General features: G+C 46.3%; 1 protein-coding gene across 1 annotated transcript in view; it reads left to right on the plus strand.

Moving 5' to 3' along the window:
* LOC120930520 overlaps positions 1-20,164 on the plus strand; it is a 148,299-nt gene that overhangs the window by 103,876 nt on the left and 24,259 nt on the right. Inside the window, exons 12-13 of the mRNA XM_040341697.1 lie at positions 7,098-7,200; positions 11,463-11,607. Of these exons, the coding sequence (XP_040197631.1) occupies positions 7,098-7,200; positions 11,463-11,607 (248 nt within the window). The remainder of the gene's footprint in view (positions 1-7,097; positions 7,201-11,462; positions 11,608-20,164) is intronic.

The raw sequence follows: 20,164 nt of genomic DNA on the forward strand, positions 1-20,164 counted from the left end.
TCAAATTTCACACCATTAGTGTGGCCATCAAATTTCAGCAATTGGGCATGTTGGAAATTTTTGGAAAAACAAATGATTTTCTAATCAATGATGGGAGAATTGTGCAAGAAATGTAACCAAAAAATAAATGCGCATGTGCAAAAAAAGAAAATTCCTGGAAAGAAAAGAAGATTCCCAGCCACGAAAATTCTTTTCTGTAGCAACATGAGGTGAAATTGAAGATTTGGTTGGTCAAATTCCAAAATCAATGGTGGCATCATCGGATCACAAAATGCACAATATTTCTGATTTTCAAAACCCAAAAAAATATTTTGATATTCGACCATGTATGGCCAGCTTTAGAGTCTCTAAAGGATATCACCCAATACTAGCTGTCTATGCCCTGTCATTGCAGGCTGTTTTAGTAAAAGACCATATCCACACCTCTGTAGAACAGTTATGGGGGTGTCCAGAATTTTCAAAGATATAAAGGCTGTTGAACAATCCAGTATAAATTGGGAGATGGTTATCTTTCAGTGTGTAGAGCCTGTGTACTTTATGGTACCGGTGCTAGTCAAATTTAAGGGTAGATCAGACTGTAGTTAAACTCTGATCCAGATTGTTCAGTGAAAAACAGGGTCTCTGTCTCAGCTTGGCTGTGCTGCAGGCTTATTCTGTTGTACTGGGGTGTTCTTCCTGCCCCGGTGCTGCAGGTGGCAGCAGTGGAGTCAAGGTTTGGGTGCTCTTTGCCAGCAGACAATCAGGAGGTTTTGTCCACGCTGTGCATGCTGGGGAGGGGTATTTATTGGACAGACGCCATTGGTTCTGGGTCTTCTTTGTCCAGTGTGGCACCCACCTTTAGGGTGGCCACATCACGGCGCCCCGGTGTTCCTGGTTCCGGGACCATGCTGGCTCGGAGCATCTAAACAGCGACGGGGACCCAATGTGTGACTGGGTTCCCACTCTGAAGATCCCAAGATGTACTGCTGTTCGGTGGGGAGTCAGTCTGAGGAGCGCCATTGAGAGACTGGCGGTCCAAAAGGGCCTGGACAAAACACCGGGGATCAAGGTAGCCACACACTAAGGTATTGATCACATGTCAGTCGGTACCTGGGGCGACAAGTTGAAGGAGATCCAGGCCTAACTATCCAAGAGGGGATATATACAAGAATCTAACCCAGAGAGGACCTGTGGCAGAGGTGTCTTTCTGAGGCTCATTGAGGGAGATCTGTGGCAGAGACTATTTCCTCAAGTTCAAGTTCACCAAGGAGGGTCTGTGGCAGAGACTTTATCCTACAATTGGCGCAGAGAAGTGTTACGCTTGGAAGCAGGACTGTTTCTCTATTATCACACCTGAATCTGCTATTCTCCCTTCTCTTCAACTTTACTTTCCTCACCACAAGTTTATTGTTTTTACCCGGCTGGGTAATAAAGAGCACAGCAAAGAGTACCTGTCGTGGAATTTCCTTTACTTCTGTCTATGCAAATACGCATCACTCACCCCAAGGAATTCGGAGGAACCATGAGGTAATGTACCGGTTCAAAAATCCAGCAGCTCCTCCAGGGGTAATGCTACATGTGGGGGCTCGTCCGGGATTGGCTGTTACCTCAAAATACCCAAATACAGAAGTTTATTCTACAATTGATTTAAGGAATCGTTGTGTGTTAAAATGTGCCTGGCCAGGAAGGAGTTAACGTCACCAATGAAGCTAGGTGCACCGGCAGTGAAGCCATGTGCCCCTGCCATGAAGAAAAGAACTCAGGTGGGAAGAGTCACCCACCCCTGCGTGAGACGCAGGCTGAGTTTGGCGCCAAAGGAGAAGAAGGTTGTGCGAACATGTCTGTGCCATCAACACCATCTGGAATGCTGCGACCCCCGATGTCTATGCCGGGAGTCAACGCAATGTCTGCTGCTGCTGGAGTACCCCTGACAGATACCGGAATTCGAATGCGGACCCAGGGGAAGTTCGTCTTGTTTTCTAGCGGTAGCGTGGAGGCCCTCGGACTGTCCTGCCCCCGATGTTCGGAGCTGGCCGTCCGCCTTTTGCCTTTTGCCAGATGCAAGAGATGCCGGAGTTACCTATTCCAAGTGGAACCACCGACTGAGTCTTCCCGGGAGTACAAGGTGGACTGGATCACTGGGACTGTGACTGCGGAAGAGGAGGCCACATGGCCGGAAACCTCCCCAACTACAGAAATCGCTGATCCGGAGGTGTTGACCGTCTCATCCACGCCTACCCTGCCATCGGCTGCTACCCCAAGCGGATGCCGTACCGGAGACAACACCAACCAACGTGGCCTCTGTGTGGCAGTCTATCGCCAAGATGGGCCCCGCTCAGGCTTCCCATGGCTGTGGTCGAGGCCTGCCTGTGAGTAAGAGTGATGCAGCCAATGGCTTTGCTGGAGGGCATACATGCCTGCCCGCCGAGGAGTGTGACACATTGGACTTGGACTCTTTGTCTGACGATGGGGACGATAGATATTTTGAACCAGAGTTTCCCGAGTCGCAGTGGGGTAAAAGCTCCCAAGCCAACAGGTCCCGTAGACGCAAGAAACGCTCCGGCCATGCCGCACCAATTGCGAGTGTTCCCCAGCTTACATGGGAAGTTGAGGTGCCAAGCACCAGCATCGCTAACCCTATGCCTGCTCTTCTGCCTGCACTGAGGAGAGCTCCTGACGCTGTCGTACTACAAGGCCGTGGAGACCCCTGTACCTTGCCAAAACTGGCCCGTCTGCAGCACATCTATATGAGAAAGGTGGCCACCGAGTACGGGTGGGAATATCCTTATGTGCCACCAGCCCTCATGTCTGTGATTGAGCAAAGGCGAGAGGACTGGTATTGGGATGCAGTTTGGAAGCGTTTAAATGTGCCAAAGGCTGACCGCAATACGGAATATGCATTTGTCTGTGTTGGCCATCGGTTCGAGGATTGTTTGAGAAACTGGAGCCCTGGCCGGTACATCTTCAGTGATAGAGTGGTCCTCAAATGTCCCGGGAAAGTAGATTGAGTTTTCTCCATTACCACTACTGACCACCGAGGGGACATCATCACTCTTCCAGATCCAAGGTTCTACAAGTAGGCCCCATGCCTGCGTTGTCACCTTTACTTTTTGCTTTAAAGAAGTTACGGACAAGAACTGTTGCCCCTTTCCAGTTTTTGTTTTCATTCCACCGGATCCACACTTTGTTGTTTGTGCAGAACTTCGGGGGGTTTGATAAGTTAGCAAGGATAGGGTCTTGCCGGCTTCTTCACAGCACCAGAAAAAAAAAAGACCAAGAGCACATCGTTTTTTTATACCTCTCTTTTTCTACTGTTTGTTCTAAGTGAACAATGGACTGCCTTATCCTGGTAGTATCAGTGCACTGACCACTAGGGGCAGTGTTCTGCAACTTCTACCAGCGCAGAGAACTATTGTACATAACCATGTTTCTTCTTTAGACTTGCAGCAGAAAAAACACACTTAAATATGATTATTGCCGTTTGTGTATCTCAGCACTTATTGATGTCTCCTTGGGAGGAGGGGAAATTTCACCCTCTGACGAGAGGGTGCAGTTTCAACTCCAATCTTGGTGACTGTATTTATAAATAGATAATTGGCTGCGTCTCTTTGGGAGGAAATAGAGTTTCATCTAGTGGCGGGGGTGCAGTTCCAGTTCATCCCTCAGGGACCAAAAATGTATATTAGTTGATGTATATATGTATATGTTTTTTCTTTGGTTTCTTCCTATTTTATTCTGCAGGTGGTTTGAACAGCTATCAACAACTGTCAGAGAATGGGGAAGTATAGATAGTCAGGATTGTAAAAAAAAAAAAAATCTATGTATCACTGTACATAAATGCATACATGATAATGTTTAAAAAAAAAAAAAAAATATTTTATTTTTCTATTCTCTCCTTTTCTGTTGTTATGCAGATTCAGGTCTGGTATTCACAAGTGAATACCCTTTCTTGAGACACTGAGGACAGTTTCTATTCATGTAGGGGGAGTGTGTAGCCCCTGTTTACTTTTATGGTACCGGTGCTAGTCAAATTTAAGGGTAGATCAGAGTGTAGTTAAACTCTGATCCAGATTGTTGAGTGCAAAACAGGCTCTCTGTCTCAGCTTGGCTGTGCTGCAGGCTTATTCTGTTGTACTGGGGTGTTCTTCCAGCCCCGGTGCTGCAAGTGGCAGCAGTGGAGTCAAGGTTTAGGTGCTCTTTCCCAGCAGACAATCAGGAGGGTTTGTCCTCGCTGTACATGCTGGGGAGGGGTATTTATGGGACAGACACCATTGGTTCTGGGTCTTCAGTGTGGCATCCCACCTTTAGGGTGGCCACATCACAGTGCCCCAGCGTTGTGGCCTACCTGGCCGGGGCGTGCGTGCCACACAGTGTTCCTGGTTCCGGGACCATGCTGGCCCGGAGCATCTGAACAGCGACGGGGACCCAGTGTGTGACTGGGTTCCCACTCTGAAGATCCCAAGCTGTACTGCTGTTCGGTGGGGAGTCAGTTTGAGGAGCGCCATTGAGAGGCTGGCGGTCCAAAAGGGCCTGGACAAAACACCAAGGATCACTGAGGGATTGATCACCTGTCAGTCGGTACCTGGGCGAAAAGTTGAAGGAGATCCAGGCGTAACTATCCAAGAGGGGATATCTACAAGAATCTAACCCAGAGAGGGCCTGTGTCTTTCTGAGGCTCCCCCGGCCTGCCTTTCAATAGTCCCACCGCGGCTGTCTCCCACATAATACAGCGCCCGGCAGCCGGCTTGCTACAGCGGTACTTGCGAGAGTAGCATTGTGTATGGGCAGGGGGGCGGCGGCGGTTGGCGGCGGCATGCTAGGCGGGAGGGCGGGGGGGGGGGAGTGCGGACTGTGCGGAGCAGCTCAAGCCTCCATAAGCAGCCGATGACTGACTGGCTGCATGTAATTGGACTGGCGGAGCCTTAAGCCCCGCCCACCCTCCTCCCTGCGGCTTGTGTTTACTGCATCGTACTCGGGAGGGGTCTGTCTGATGACAGGAGGAGGAGAGAGAGAAGCACGCTGCACAAGGGGAACCTCCTGGCAGGTACAATTTAATAAATTACTCTTTTGTGTGCCAAGCAGCCAATGTGGAAATGAATATACAGGTCATGATTTTGCAATAAAGTAATCCATGCTGCAAACTTATTAAACAGTCTCCACCTTCAGTAAAAGTTCATGTTCTGCAAAGTTTGTAGTACATGAAATTTCATTGAAGGTGGAGACTGTTTAATGAGTTTGCAGCATGGATTACTTTATTGCAAAATCATGATCTGTATATTAAGGAACTTTCAAGGAATGTGGTCTGTTTAATGAGTTTGCATTAATTTCAGCATGTGCAAAGTGTTCCATGCATGCTGAAATCAATCTAAACTCATTAAGGAGGTTGAGGCTGCACTCATTGCCGCTGATTAGGCGGCACTCTAAGGGCCCTTTCACACGGGGCGGATCAGTAATGATCCGCCTCCGTGTGTCCGTAAGCTCAGCGGGGATCGCTCTGTAAATCCCCGCTGAGCCGTCGGATGACAGGGCGGTCTTCGCACACTGTGCAGGGACCGCCCTGTCTTTTCTCCGCTCTCCCCTATGGGGGATCAGATGAACACGGACCATGTGTCCGTGTTCATCCGATCCGCAGACGAAAGAAAAAATAGGGTTTTCTTCCGTCTGCAAAATCGGATGTTTGCATAGGCGGATGATTACAGGTGTCAGCGGATGTTTATCCGCTGACACCCGCAATCACATAGGGTCCAATGTATGTCCCTTTTTCATCCGCAAACGGATGGATGAAAAAGCGGACATACGGTCCGCACGTCTGAAAGGGGCCTAAGGCTACTTTTACAAGGAGGCATCAGCGGTACAGCGCCGCTAAAAACTTTACTGACGTTTTTGCGGCGCTATTCGGCCACTAGCAGGGTGCTTTTAACCCCCGCTAGCAGCCAAAAAAGGGTTAAAACCGCCCGCAAATCACCAGTGCCTCTTTGCTGGCGGTTCGGCAGAGCTGCCCATTGATTTCAATGGACGGGGCACTTTAGGAGCGGTGTATACACCGCTTCTACAGCGCCTCAAAGAAGCGGCTTGCAGGACTTTTTTTTACTGTCCTGCCAGTGCACCGCTCCAGTGTGAAAGCCTTCAGCTTTTACACTGGAGTGAAAGGAGAGGCTCTTTCAGGGCACTTGGCAGGCGCTATTTTTAGCGTTATAGCACCCGCAAAGCGCCCCAGTGTGAAAGTAGCCTTAAGCTGCCCTGATAAGGCAGCACTGATATGCTACACTAATAAGGCAGTACTGATATGCTACACTGATGAGGCCGCAATGATAAGCTGCACTGATAAGCTGCACTGGTGAGGCTGCATTGATAGGCAATGGTGAGACTGCATTGTCGGGCACTGGTAAAGGCTGTGCTGATGGGCACCGGTGAGGCTGCATTGATGAGCACTGGTGAGGTTGCATTGATGGGTACCAATGAGGCTGCATTGATGGGTACCAATGAGGCTGCATTGATGGGCATTGGTGAGGCTGCGGTTGATGGGCACTGATCAGTCCACACTGATGGCCACTGATAGGCAATGGTAAGGCTGCATTGATGAGCACTGGTGAGGTTGCATTGATGGGTACGGCAAAGGGAGTAAATGGTGCCAGAGACTTTATCCTACAATTGTCCGAGTGATACTCCGGCTGCCAGGTCAGTGAGAGAGGCCTGTCCGGGTACGCTAAACCCACTGCGGCGGGAGAGGCGCAGAGAAGTGTTACGCTTGGAAGCAGGACTGTTTCCCTATTATCACGCCTGAATCTGCTGTTCTCCCTTCTCTTCAACTTTACTTTCCTCACCACAAGTTTATTGTTTTTACTCGGCTGGGTAATAAATAGCACAGAAAAGAGCACCTGTCATGGATATTCCTTTACTTCTGTCTATGCAAATACGCATCACTCACCCCTAGGAATTCGGAGGAGCCATGAGGTAATGTGCCGCCCAAAAATCCAGCAGCTCCTCCGGGGGTAATGCTACAAGTGTTATTTGTGAATAACTTTAGTCCTGGAATACAAGAGATTTGATTGTGGACAGAAGCACAGTGGAACATTACATGGATTCTCTTTTGTCATCTTTCTTGCTATTTGTTTCAGATGTTCTTGTAGGTGCTGATTACTGCTTTGACTATAACTTAAGAGGCACAAACTATGGATACTGTACTAAGTCAGGGGACATATATCTAAAATGTTCTACTCCGTGAGTATATATTATATATATATATATAAAAGCAGCTCCTATTAAGGTGAAAAAATTATACAGTCACAATATTCCAGAGGGTAGACTTGGTTATTTTACACGCTTGAACAGTTCAGATTGCAAATACCAGTGCTGTGCTGGCCAAGTACTAGAACTATGAATGTGGCAGGTAGGAAGTGTGACTGTTACCCTTTTGTGGCAAAAACCCAGAGCGTGATTTTTTTTTCCTTCCTGTCAGCATTGACAATACTATGTTCACGATTGGTGCTGTCAAATGTTACTCCCTGTATATCTAAATTACACAGGAGTCACCTCTACAAAAAAAGAAATGATATATATATATATATATATATATATATATATATATATATATATATATATATTATACAGTATCTCACAAAATTAAGTACACCCTTCACATTTTTATAAATATTTTATTATCTCTTTTTATGTGACAACACTGAAGAAATTACACTTCACTAAGATGTAAATTAGTGAGTGTAGAGCAGGGGTCTCCAAACTTTCTAAACAAAGGGCCAGTTTACTGTCCTTCAGACTTTAGTGGGGCCGGACTGTGATCGTTGGGGGCAGAAATTGTCCTGGCGTCAGTGGGAGTAAACATTGCAGGGAGGAACAGTGCGTATGGTTGGTTTCAATTTGAGGGATAGTGCCCCCATCGTTGGTGACAGTGGGAAACATAGTTCCCCATAAATGGTGTCAGTTGCTCCATTGTTGGTGTCAGTGGGAGGAATATCACCCCATCATTGACGTTAGTGGGAAGAATAGTGTCCCATTGTTGGTGTCAGTGGGAGGAATATTACCCCATTATTGGCGTTAGTGGGAATAATAGTGTCCCATTGTTGGTGTCAGTGGGAGGAATATTACCCCATCATTGGCGTTAGTGGGAAGAATAGTGTCCCATTGTTGGTGTCAGTGGGAGGAACAGTGTCTTGTATCAGTGGGAGGAAAAGTGCCCCAGAGGCCGGAAGAAGGCAAGCAAAGGGCCACTTCTGGCCCTCGGGCTGCAGTTACGACACCACTGAACTAGTACATATCACATTAGTCACATATCAGCTAATCTTTTTTTCCTACCTCTTTTAGTTTTTACAGCATGTGCACATGAACTTTCCTTCTGCTGGCAAAAATAGTCCATTTTCAGTTTGTCCCCCCCCCTCCCTAAGAGATGTTGCTGTGCTGATAAATATAAATATATAGTGTAGATTCTTATACACAGCACTACCAGTGACTTATCTCACCTTAGTCACTGAAGGGTTGTTATATCTGCTGGATTCCTCTAAAGAACGGAACAGGCTGGAGAGGAGGAAGGAGGGGGAGGAGAGAGGAGTGGGAAGGAATGGGGGAGCAGTTATGCTATGTGAAGTCTTATGCCCCGTACACACCATCACTTTATGTGATGAAAAAAAATGACGTTTTTAAAAACGTCACTTTAATTGACCGTGTGTGGGGGAAAACGTCATTTTATGTCTTGTAAAAAACGACCAAAAAAAATTGAAGCATGCTTCAATTTTATGTGTCGTTTTTCAAAAGTGCACTTTTTACTTCACAGAAATTGACCGTGTGTAGCAAAAAACGTCGTTTTCTAAGACGTTTTTTCATCCACGCATGCCCAGAAGCAAGCTTCAATGGTAAAACGTGGTGGAACGTAACCTCACTTTGCAAGATCATTGTGAGAAAACGATGGTGTGTATGCAACTTCGTCTTTGAAAATTGAAGTTTCAAAAACGTCATTTTTTACTTCACAGAAAGTGTCGTTTTTTTTTCATCACATAAAGTGATGGTGTGTATGCGGCATTAGGCCTCGTACACACGACCGAGTTTCTGGGCAAAAACCAGCAAGAACCTTGCTGGGAGATATTTTTTTGCAGAGGAAATCGGTCATGTGTACATTTTCGTCAAGGAAATTGTCGAGAAACTCTACAAGCCAAAAAGAGAGCAAATTCTCTATTTCCTTGACGGGAAAGGAGAAACTTGCCTTGTCGAGTTCCTCGACAGCCCAAGGAACTCGACGAGGAAAACAATGTGTTTCGCCCGTCGAGTTCCTCGGTCGTGTGTACGAGGCTTTAGAAACAAGCAGAGGGAGGAGAGCCAACAGCAATCAAGCAAAATGACAGGAAAGGGGGTGGGTCCAGACTTCATATCCAGGCCATTGTCAGGATGATGCTGTATGAAAGACTGTAGAACCTCCCACAGGTATTTATCTTGATGTTAACAGAATGGGGGCACTTCTGAGAGGGCTAGGAGGGTTTATAGATATCAGCAGCTCACATAGAATAGATGTAAGCAAAAAAAAAAGGAAACCCATACTTCTCTTTTAAATCTGTGGATTTGCAGTGTGGAAATTGAACTGTGCCAATCATGATCCCTCCTGTACTCAAAGTAGATGAATTTTAATTAACCACTTGAGAGCCGCGCTATAGACGAAAGACGTCCACAGCGCGGCTCTCAACTGTCGGGTGGACGTCCTTTTATGTGCATTCCCCGCGCGCCGCTAGGGGCTCACAGCGGGGAAACACTGTGCCCGGCGCATCGCTAAGGTGCTGATGCGCGTGCCTGGCAGCCGCGATGTCCGCCAGATACCCGCGATCGGCAGTGACAGCAGGGACGTGGAGCTCTGTGTTTAAACACAGAGCTCCACGTCCTGTCAGGGAGAGATGAGACCGATGCTGTGTCCCTTGTACATAGGGACCCAGCATCGGTCACCTCCCCCAGTCAGTCCCCCTCCACACACAGTTAGAACACACCCAGGGAATACATTTAGCCCCTTCCTCACCCCCTAGTGTTAACCCCTTCCCTGCCAGTCACATTTATACAGTAATTAGTGCATTTTTATAGCACTGATCGCTGTATAAATGTGAATGGTCCCGAAATTGTGTCAAAAGTGTCCGATATGTCCGCCGCAATATCACAGGTCTGACAAAAAAATTGCAGATCGCCGCCATTACTAGTAAAAAATAAATCATAAATCTATCCCCTATTTTGTAGACGCTATAACTTTTGCACAAATCAATCAATATACGCTTATTGCGATTTTTTAACAAAAATATGTAGAAGTATACGTATCGGCCTAAACCGAGAAAAAAATTGGGATATTATTATAACAAAAAGTAAAAAATATTGTGTTTTTTTTCGAAACTTTCTGTATTTTTTTGTTTATAGCGCAAAAAATAAAAATTGCAGAGATGATCAAATACCACCAAAAGAAAGCTCTATTTGTGGGAAAAAAATGATGAAAATATAATTTGGGTACAGTGTTGTATGACCGCGCAATTGTCATTCAAAATGCGTCAACGCCGAAAGCTGAAAATTGGTCTGGGCAGGAAGGGGGTTTAAGTGCCCAGTAATGAAGTGGTTAATAAGCATATAGTAACCTAAAATGGAAAGGAACCCACAGTGACCAATGAGATTTTATTTTTTAACTCCTTAGCGCTGATAGTACACATATATGCAGCCTCTCGGTCGGTGGGCCTTAACACTGAGCGGCTTCATGTATGCAGCTTGGTGTAAACTACTTGCGGTGATGACAGAGCGCTCCCTGCACACTCCCAGCATGGTAGCCACCTGGGATCGGTAAGCTCCCAATGCATACTTTGCGATCGGATGCTTTCCGATCATGTGAACGCTGTGACAGCCAATCACAGCAGTCACGTGACCCAAATGCTCGTCTCCGCCTTCCCAAAAGTCTTAAAGAGCTGGGAGTTGGTCAGTGCCAAGGGATTAATGTCATTACCTCAATAATCTAAAACTTGGTTAGATATTTGGATTACTGCACTTTGTCATCACCGCTGACTGTAAGGAAGCATAGGCATAACAACATACACAATAAGGGTTATTTACGAAAGGCAAATCCACTTTGCACTACAAGTGCAAAGTGCACTTGAAATTGCACTTGGAAGTGCAGTCGCTGTAAATCTGAGAGGTAGATCTTAAATGAGGGGAAGCTCTGCTGATTTTCTCATCCAATCATGTGCAATAATAATCTCAATCTGAGTCCCTCGTTAAAAACTAGACCTCTCTTGTCCTCTTTTATTAAAGACAGCCAATAGCATTCCCTGCATTATTTGTTGAGAGATTGGTCAAGAATTACCACCATGATTCTGCCAGCCATGAGTCAAAGCGCCAAGGCTCATTCATTACACTGTCTTACCACATAAGCCTGATATTATACATGTTGTATCAACACAGTAAAATGTGTGGTTATTTTTGCAAGTGATTTAACAGTATATATCTTTGTCTCCTGTTAGGGATATAAAATGTGGTGTTCTATACTGCTCTGGTGGAAACGAAGATCCTAGTGTCAGTGCCGCCGTAGCTACAATTGATTCTTGCAAGGCTGCCCTGCACCCATTTGGAATGGTACAGAATGGAACAAGGTGTGGAGAGGAGAAGGTGAGCTTCTACACTGTTGACCTTTCACTACTGTTTTTGAAATTCAGAAATCAAGAGTTATAGGGTCCAAAAATACCACCATCTCTTTGGTCCTCAGAATGTCTGTGTTAATATTTAGTGTGGGTCCAAGAAACCAGCTCAAGATTTTCCCACTTGCTTGCTTCCCCATCCAGAAAGCTTTACTTCTGACCCCAAAAGAGCTCAAATGCATGTCTTGCAGTAGTATGCATACAGTAGTTCTGTGTCCTGTAGATCTAATTACTAAAACCTGTACACAATTACTACATGACTATGAATAGTAGCAGATCTAATCTGTTTTTAGAATTTAATAGAGCTGGGCTTCCGAGTATGAGGGAGCATGTGACTTCCTCTTTCGTGATGGCTCTTGGGCTTAAGCAGCCAGTCACAGGCCTCTGTCATACTGTCCTTCCTCTGTTTAGGCTCTGACACCAGAGCTTTTACAGACAAGGATGCTGAAATCGAGAAGGTGACGAGGGAGTGTGACTTGGCTTATGCCTAAGGGGTGAACTATGTGCAAAGACTCTAATTCAAAAAACTTGTGCTAAAGTAAAAAAAAAAAGTGTAAATATGGGAGAGACTACAGCTGCTGCACAGAAAGTGCTAGAACCGTCTTGTATGTGCAGAGACTGCCATATTATATAAATGAAACAAGACTGAAAATTTAAAAAAATATATATTTTTTACTTTTTGCTATTGGTTATATCCAATAAAAAGGTAAAAAATCGAATAACTTCATGAATTTAAGCCACAGTGTATTCTACTACATGTCTTTGGTAAAAAACAAAACAAAAAAAAAAACAGTAATGCGTAAAAGTTATAGCATCTACAAACGATGGTGTGTGTTGTGTATATATATTGTGAGGGATTAGCTTGTGGGGATCACCTTTTCTGAATCACAGTTCGTAAGCAGGCACTTTCTTTTAAGTCTGGCGGATGCCAGATTTTATTTGTAAATGGTTTTCAGGTTAAAATAAACAAAACAGTAAATTAAATACTTGCCGTCCGGCAACTAAACAAACAGGATCTCCTCTCTATACAGTGCGGGGCTGGCCCCCATCACCCACAAAATAACAATAAAGCAAACCTTTTCCTGCAGTTACTTTCCATAGAGTCCCTCACACTCAGGTTCCCTCCTGAGTCTCCAAAACCCTTTCTTCCTGGTCTTTTAAAGTCCACCTGACTGTGGACTCCAGTGGGCCCAAACATCCGGACCGGATTCCTAGCCAGCCCCAGAGGCTGTGAAACCCGGACCGGATTCCGGTTCACTCCCTCATAATGAAAAGAATGCGAGGTGAAATGTACCTATTGTCATGTAACGCACCTCGCATACCGTCACATATCCTCCCCCTCTGCTCAAGCCCCTGCGGCTGAGCACTTGACCCAACCATACAGTGCACACGGGAGAGGGCATCTGCATTATTTTGGAGCTTTCCCAGCCTGTGCTCCACCGTAAACTTAAAGGGCTGTAAAGCCAGGAATCACCTTGTCACACGAGCATTTTTCTCCCTATTGTCACACATCCACTTCAGGGGAGCATGGTCTGTGATCAGCTTAAATGACCTCCGTAGTAGGTAATACCTCAGGGAGTCTAAGGCCCACTTAATGGCAAGACACTCCTTTTCTACAATGGCATAATTTTTCTCGTGCTTGTTCAGCTTCCAGCTCAGATATACCACTGGGTGCTCCTCCTCGTCCCTGTTCTGTGACAGTACGGCCCCTAGGCCCACCTCAGAGGCATCCGTCTGTACAACAAAGTCTAAAGGCTAAAGTCTGGGGTTACTAGTACAGGTAACATACAAAGAGCCTGTTTTAAATTCTGAAATGCCTCCTCAGCTTCGGGATTCCACTTGACCATGACCGACCCCCTACTCTTCGTCAGGTTGGTCAAGGGGGCGGCAAGAGTGGCAAAATTGGGTATAAACCGCCTGTAATACCCCGTAATGCCCAGGAAGGCCTTCACTTGTTTTTTATTGACTGGTTGGGGCCATTTTTGAATTGCCTCAACCTTATTGGTCTGCGGCTTGACCACTCCCCGGCCAATAATGTACCCAAGGTATTTGGCCTCCTCCAGGCCTATGGCACACTTTTTGGGATTGGCCGTGAGACCTTCTTCCCTAAGGGAATCTACCACCGATTGTACACGGAGCAAGTGCGTTTCCCAGTCTGGGCTGTGGATGACCACATCGTCCAAGTACGGCGCTGCATACGAGCGATGTGGTCTCAAAATGTTATCCATCAATCGCTGGAATGATGCAGGGGCTCCATGCAGACCAAACGGCATCCGCTTATACTGAAACAAATCCTCGGCCAAGGCAGTCTTCTCCTTGGCCGAGTCAGTAAGCGGTATCTGCCAATAACCTTTTGTTAGGTCTAGGGTCGTTATGTAGCATGCCTGTCCCAACCTGTCCACAAGTTCGTCGATCCGGGGGATTGGGTAGGCGTCAAACTTGGACACACAGTTAAGTTTTCTAAAGTCATTACAAAACCTGATACTGCCATCAGGTTTTGGGACCAGCACTATGGGACTTGACCACTCACTGTGGGACTCTTCGATCACATCCAACTCCAACATATTTTTTATTTCCTCCGCAACCGCCTCCCGCCGGGCCTCTGGAATTCTAGACGCTTTCACATTTACCCGAACCCCTGGTTCCGTCACTATGTTATGTTGGAACGTGTTGGTCAGTCCGGGAAAGGGGGAGAAAAAGTCTCTATTTTTCTGCACGAATGCCCTAACGTCAGTTTGTTGTGCTACGGACAGGGAAACCGTGAGGGGGACGTCAGGTATCACGGGTATCCGGTCTGTTGGAGGCGGGGACGTGGTCAGTAAAGTCTCTCGGTCCTTCCAGGGCTTTAAGAGATTTACATGGTAAATTTGGTGTGGTTTCCTTTTCCCTGGCTGGTAGACTTTGTAGTTTACCTCCCCCACCCTTTCTACAACCTCAAAGGGACCCTGCCACTTTGCTAGAAACTTGCTTTCTATCGTGGGAACCAGTACCAACACTCTGTCCCCCGGGCTGAAAGAACGGACCTTGGCACCCCGGTTATAGACCCTCCTCTGGGCCTCCTGGGCTCGCTCCATATGTTCCTAGGATGCCTACCATACAAGAGTTTAAAGGGGGAATAGCCTGTGGATGCCTGTGGGACCTCTCGTATTGGCAAACATGAGATAAGGTAACAAAAAATCCCAGTTTCTCCCATCTTTGTCGACCACCTTTTTCAGCATACTCTTCAATGTTTTATTAAATCTTTTGTCCAGACCATCTGTCTGGGGGTGGTAGACAGAAGTGCGGAGATGGGAGATTTTGTACAATCTACACAACTCCTTGGTAACCCTCGACATAAAAGGTGTGCCCTGATCGGTCAAGATCTCCTTTGGGATCCCCACTCAACTAAATACCTGGACCAATTCCTTGGCAATAGCCTTAGCGGAGGTGTTACGCAAGGGTATGGCCTCAGGATAGCGAGTCGCATAGTCCAGGACCACCAGAATATGCTGGTGACCTTGGGCAGATTTCACGACTGGCCCCACCAGGTCGATGCCAATCCTCTCAAAGGGGACCTCGATTATTGGTAGAGGAACAAGGGGGCTGCGAAAATGGGATGACGGTGCTGACAATTGGCACTCGGGGCACGATTCGCAGTACTCCTTGACCCCTGCATGCAAACTGGGTCAGAAAAATCTTTGGGCGATTCTCTCCCTGTTTTTTTCAACCCCGAGATGTCCCCCCATTACATGACTATGAGCCAGGTCTAGCACCACCCTGCGAAAGGGTTTGGGAACCAGTAGCTGTTCTACCTCTTCCTCTCCATGTTTTATCACTTGATATAACAAATTGTTTTTAATTGCCATGTAAGGGAAGGACACCACCCAATTGGGATCCACCGGTTCCCCATCCAACATCTTAACATTTTCCCTGGCTCTCATGAGGGTGGGCTCTCGCAGCTGCTCGGTACAGAAATCCTCCCTCCTGACTTCCAAGTCTGGTACCACATTTTGGCTACTCTCCATGTCAGGGTCAGATGAGACTTCCTGACTTCCTGTTCGTTACCCTCCGGCTGGGTCCCCGACCATGGTGTTTCCCCAGCAGGGGGAGCTCTATCTACGAGCCTCCCTTGGCTCTCCCATAACTTCCAAAAATTGGGAAAATCTCTCCACACTAAAGCTTCATGGAGCAGTGAGGGTACCACCCCCACTGAATGTGTTACACTGCCCCAGGGGGTATCAACCTCAACCACTGCTGTCTGGTAGTCCCGAGTGTCCCCATGGATGCAAATTACGCCAATACTACTGGGGTGTAGTTTTGTGGGGTCTACACAAGCACTCCTGACTAGGGTCACCATACTACCAGAGTCTAGTAGGGCTGTGAGAGTTTTGCCATCCACTAAAATAACGCACATCTGTTTTTCAAGGCGACTCTGACCTATCGCAACACATGCGACCTGTGCAAACAGAGAGATGCGTCTTTTCCTATCAACATAATCACATTGCAGAAATATGGCCTAATGCATGGCAACGAAAACACCGTATTTGCCCTACCCCCAGTCCTCTTACCGGTCCCAAAAACCTTCCTGGCTTCTTTGGCCTGTCTCCAGGTCTAGGACCTACAGTCTCATCTGCTGTAACAACAGTTTTATCCACTGTCCCCAAGCTCTTGAATCCTGGAACAGTCTTACCCGAACCGCTGGGAGATCTTGCACCCCTAGACATAGCGAAATGGGCGTAGGTGGGTTTACCAAGTCCTCAGTAGCACTGTGCCTCTCCACTAGGTCCACCATTTGGGCTGCAGTGCTGGGGTCCCCCTGTCTGACCCACTTCCTCAGGGCAGCAGGGAGCGCACGCAGGTACCAGTCCATTACCACACGCTCCACAATCTAAGGGCTGGTCAGAGTCTCTGACTGCAACCACTTCCTGGTGAGGTGGACCAGGTCAAACATTTGTGACCGGGGTGGCTTGTTGCTGGAATAGGACCAGTGATGCACACGCTGGGCCCGAACGGCCATGGTGACACCCAAGCGTGCGAGTATCTCTGTCTTTAGAGTCTCATAGTCCTGGGCCTTATCTGGTTCTAGGTCAAAATAGGCCTTTTGGGGTTCTCCTGTTAGAAATGGGGCCAATAGTCCCGCCCACTGCTCTTTTGGTCATATCCTTCGCGGTCAGCTACTCTCTCGAAAGTCGCCATGTACGCCTCAACATCATCCGCCGGTGTCATCTTTTGCAGGTGGTAGGAGGCACATACTATCTTTGGTTCCGCGGCCACCGGAGGTGCGGACCCCTTTTTCAATTCCACCAGAGCTTCGGTGAAATGTCGGTTTATCTCCTGCTGGCAACCTATTGTGCTGCAGCAAAAGAAAAAAACAGTGCAGCGCTAGTGAGTGATATTGTGCTCATATAAATTAATAATAAACAAAAAAAGTCATTCTGGAATAAACTGAAAATATAGCCAGAATAGGAAAAAACATAAAAATGCAGATGGATATATGAAGAAAAAGTCTTAAAAAGCCACGAAACAAAGTTCATATGACTCTATCCAGTAATTTTCCTTGTGAAAGAGAAGTGGATTGTGCAGACAATGTGAAAGACTCTTGATTGATGTGAGGTAAGCTGTCACCAATACACCCGTGAGGAAGGATAAGATTGCCTGCTTACCAGATGAAAAGACTGTTTTGCATCAGTCTAATAGGGCCTGTGGGAAGTCTGGTCTCCCAATACCTTAGCCGTCAAGATAACCACGGTATAGCTCAGCATACAATCCAAAGAGTCATAAACCAAAAAAAAGAGAAGAAGGACCTCTCATAGCGTATAACGTTTAAAAATAAAAGAGGGTTTAATAAAAATTGCACTTACAATTAGGCAATATAAATACAGCATGGATAGCAAAACGTCTCCGATCTCTTGTTCCGATGCTTCTCGCTACTCGGTCAGGAAAACACAGCCGGCGTTCAGGACGGAACGCGATGACGTCACGGCACCCTACGATCGTTTCGTCGCTAATGGACTTCAACGGGGGAGTACATCCGGCTTACTCCCCCGTTGAAGTCCATTAGCGACGAAACGATCGTAGGGTGCCGTGACGTCATCGCGTTCCGTCCTGAACGCCGGCTGTGTTTTCCTGACCGAGTAGCGAGAAGCATCGGAACAAGAGATCGGAGACGTTTTGCTATCCATGCTGTATTTATATTGCCTAATTGTAAGTGCAATTTTTATTAAACCCTCTTTTATTTTTAAACGTTATACGCTATGAGAGGTCCTTCTTCTCTTTTTTTTGGTTTATGACTCTTTGGATTGTATGCTGAGCTATACCGTGGTTATCTTGACGGCTAAGGTATTGGGAGACCAGACTTCCCACAGGCCCTATTAGACTGATGCAAAACAGTCTTTTCATCTGGTAAGCAGGCAATCTTATCCTTCCTCACGGGTGTATTGGTGACAGCTTACCTCACATCAATCAAGAGTCTTTCACATTGTCTGCACAATCCACTTCTCTTTCACAAGGAAAATTACTGGATAGAGTCATATGAACTTTGTTTCGTGGCTTTTTAAGACTTTTTCTTCATATATCCATCTGCATTTTTATGTTTTTTCCTATTCTGGCTATATTTTCAGTTTATTCCAGAATGACTTTTTTTGTTTATTATTAATTTATATGAGCACAATATCACTCACTAGCGCTGCACTGTTTTTTTCTTTTTTATGTTACCAAGTTGTTGTACACAATTTAGTGCTAGCAGCTATTTACATTTATAATTCAATATTTAATTTAGCGCAGCGTCAACCTTTTGGTTTTTGTTTATTTCTATTGTGCTGCAGCAGCCTCTGCGACTTGGCGGTTGGTTTCTCGCTGAGCCGCATTGGCCTGTAGCAGGGCCCTTAAAATTTCCTCCATTTTCAGAAAAGTGCCCGCTGAATCCACCACGTGTGAGGGATTAGCTTGTGGGGATCACCTTTTCTAAATCATAGTTCGTAAGCAGGCACTTTCTTTTAAGTCTGGCGGATGCCAGATTTTATTTGTAAATGGTTTTCAGGTTAAAATAAACAAAACAGTAAATTAAATCCTTACGTCCGACGCTAAACTAAACAAACAGGATCTCCTTTCTATACAGTGCGGGGCTGGCCCCCATCGCCCACAAAATAACAATAAAGCAAACCTTTTCCTGCAGTTACTTTCCATAGAGTCCCTCACACTCAGGTTCTTTCCTGAGTCTCCAAAACCCTCAGCACACCATTGTGCTTTCTTCCTGGTCTTTTAAAGTCCACCTGACTGTGGACTCCAGTGGGCCCAAACATCCGGACCGGATTCCTAGCCAGCCCCAGAGGCTGTGAAACCCGGACCGGATTCCGGTTCACTCCCTCATAATGGAACGAATGCGAGGTGAAATGTACCTATTGTCATGTAACGCACCTCGCATACCGTCACAATATATATATATATATATATATAGTAGGATTTTTTTCCTAGTAATGGCGGTGATCAGTGACTTATAGTGGGACTGTGATAATGTGGCGGGCACTCTGACACTTGCTGATACAGTAATTAGTGATGTAGCGCCTGGTTACTTCAAAGTACCCGTGCTATTTAAATTTAGAGGGAGATCAGAGTATTAATTGAACTCTGATCCAGTTAATCTGTTCAAACTTAGGTCTCTGTCTCAGCTTGGCTGGGCTGTGGGCTCATTCTGTTGTTGCTGGGGTGCTCTTCCCACCCCAGGGCAGTAGGTGGCAGCAGTGGAGTCAAGATTTGGGTGCTTTTCCCCAGCAGCCAATCAGGAGGGTTGGGCATCGCTGTGCATGCTGGGGGAGGGTATTTATGGGGAAGATGCTATTGGTTCTGGGTCTTCTTCTTCGAGTGCAGCACCCACCTTTGGGGTGACTGCATCACGGCGCCCCAGCGTTATGGCCTACCAGGCCGGGGCGTACGTGCCACTGTTAGATTTTAAATTCATTAATATTTTTATGAATAAATGTATCTGAGTCATTTTTGGTTTAGACATGGTAGCTTTGAGGGCAAACAAGGTCAGTTACATCTGTTGTAGGCCATATCTATTCTTAAAGTCCTATGTCAAGGATAGGGGAGGAGATGTTACTTAAATATACATAGCGAGTGTTAGAGCTCATCGCAACCTTCTTTGGAAACGAGCCAATTGTGCTTAGTTAGCTGTTAAACTTGTATAAGTACACATGCTGAGCATAGTAAGTTAGGATTTCCTGTGTCTCCCGGCCCGACAGGAGAGATGGGGGAGGGATGGGACCCTCTCCCAAGCAAGAGAGATCAAATCATCTTAACATCTATTTCCTCCTTCTGTAACTTTGTGATGCCTACCTGCCATGATGTCTGTAACAACGTAACAATGTAAGCATAAACTGTTTGCTGTCATAATCGTTGGAAGAATAAACCATCATATAATGAAGTTATGTCTGAATATTTTGGAACCAAGAGAACGCCTGGAGAAGAAAGAGGTTTTTGACACATGACACGTGTTAGAGGCATATGTCCACTATGTCCTCTGTTCTATCTCTGTCACCTCTTCTTCCCTC

This window comes from Rana temporaria, chromosome 3, assembly GCF_905171775.1.
Source record: "Rana temporaria chromosome 3, aRanTem1.1, whole genome shotgun sequence".
NCBI lineage: Eukaryota > Metazoa > Chordata > Amphibia > Anura > Ranidae > Rana > Rana temporaria.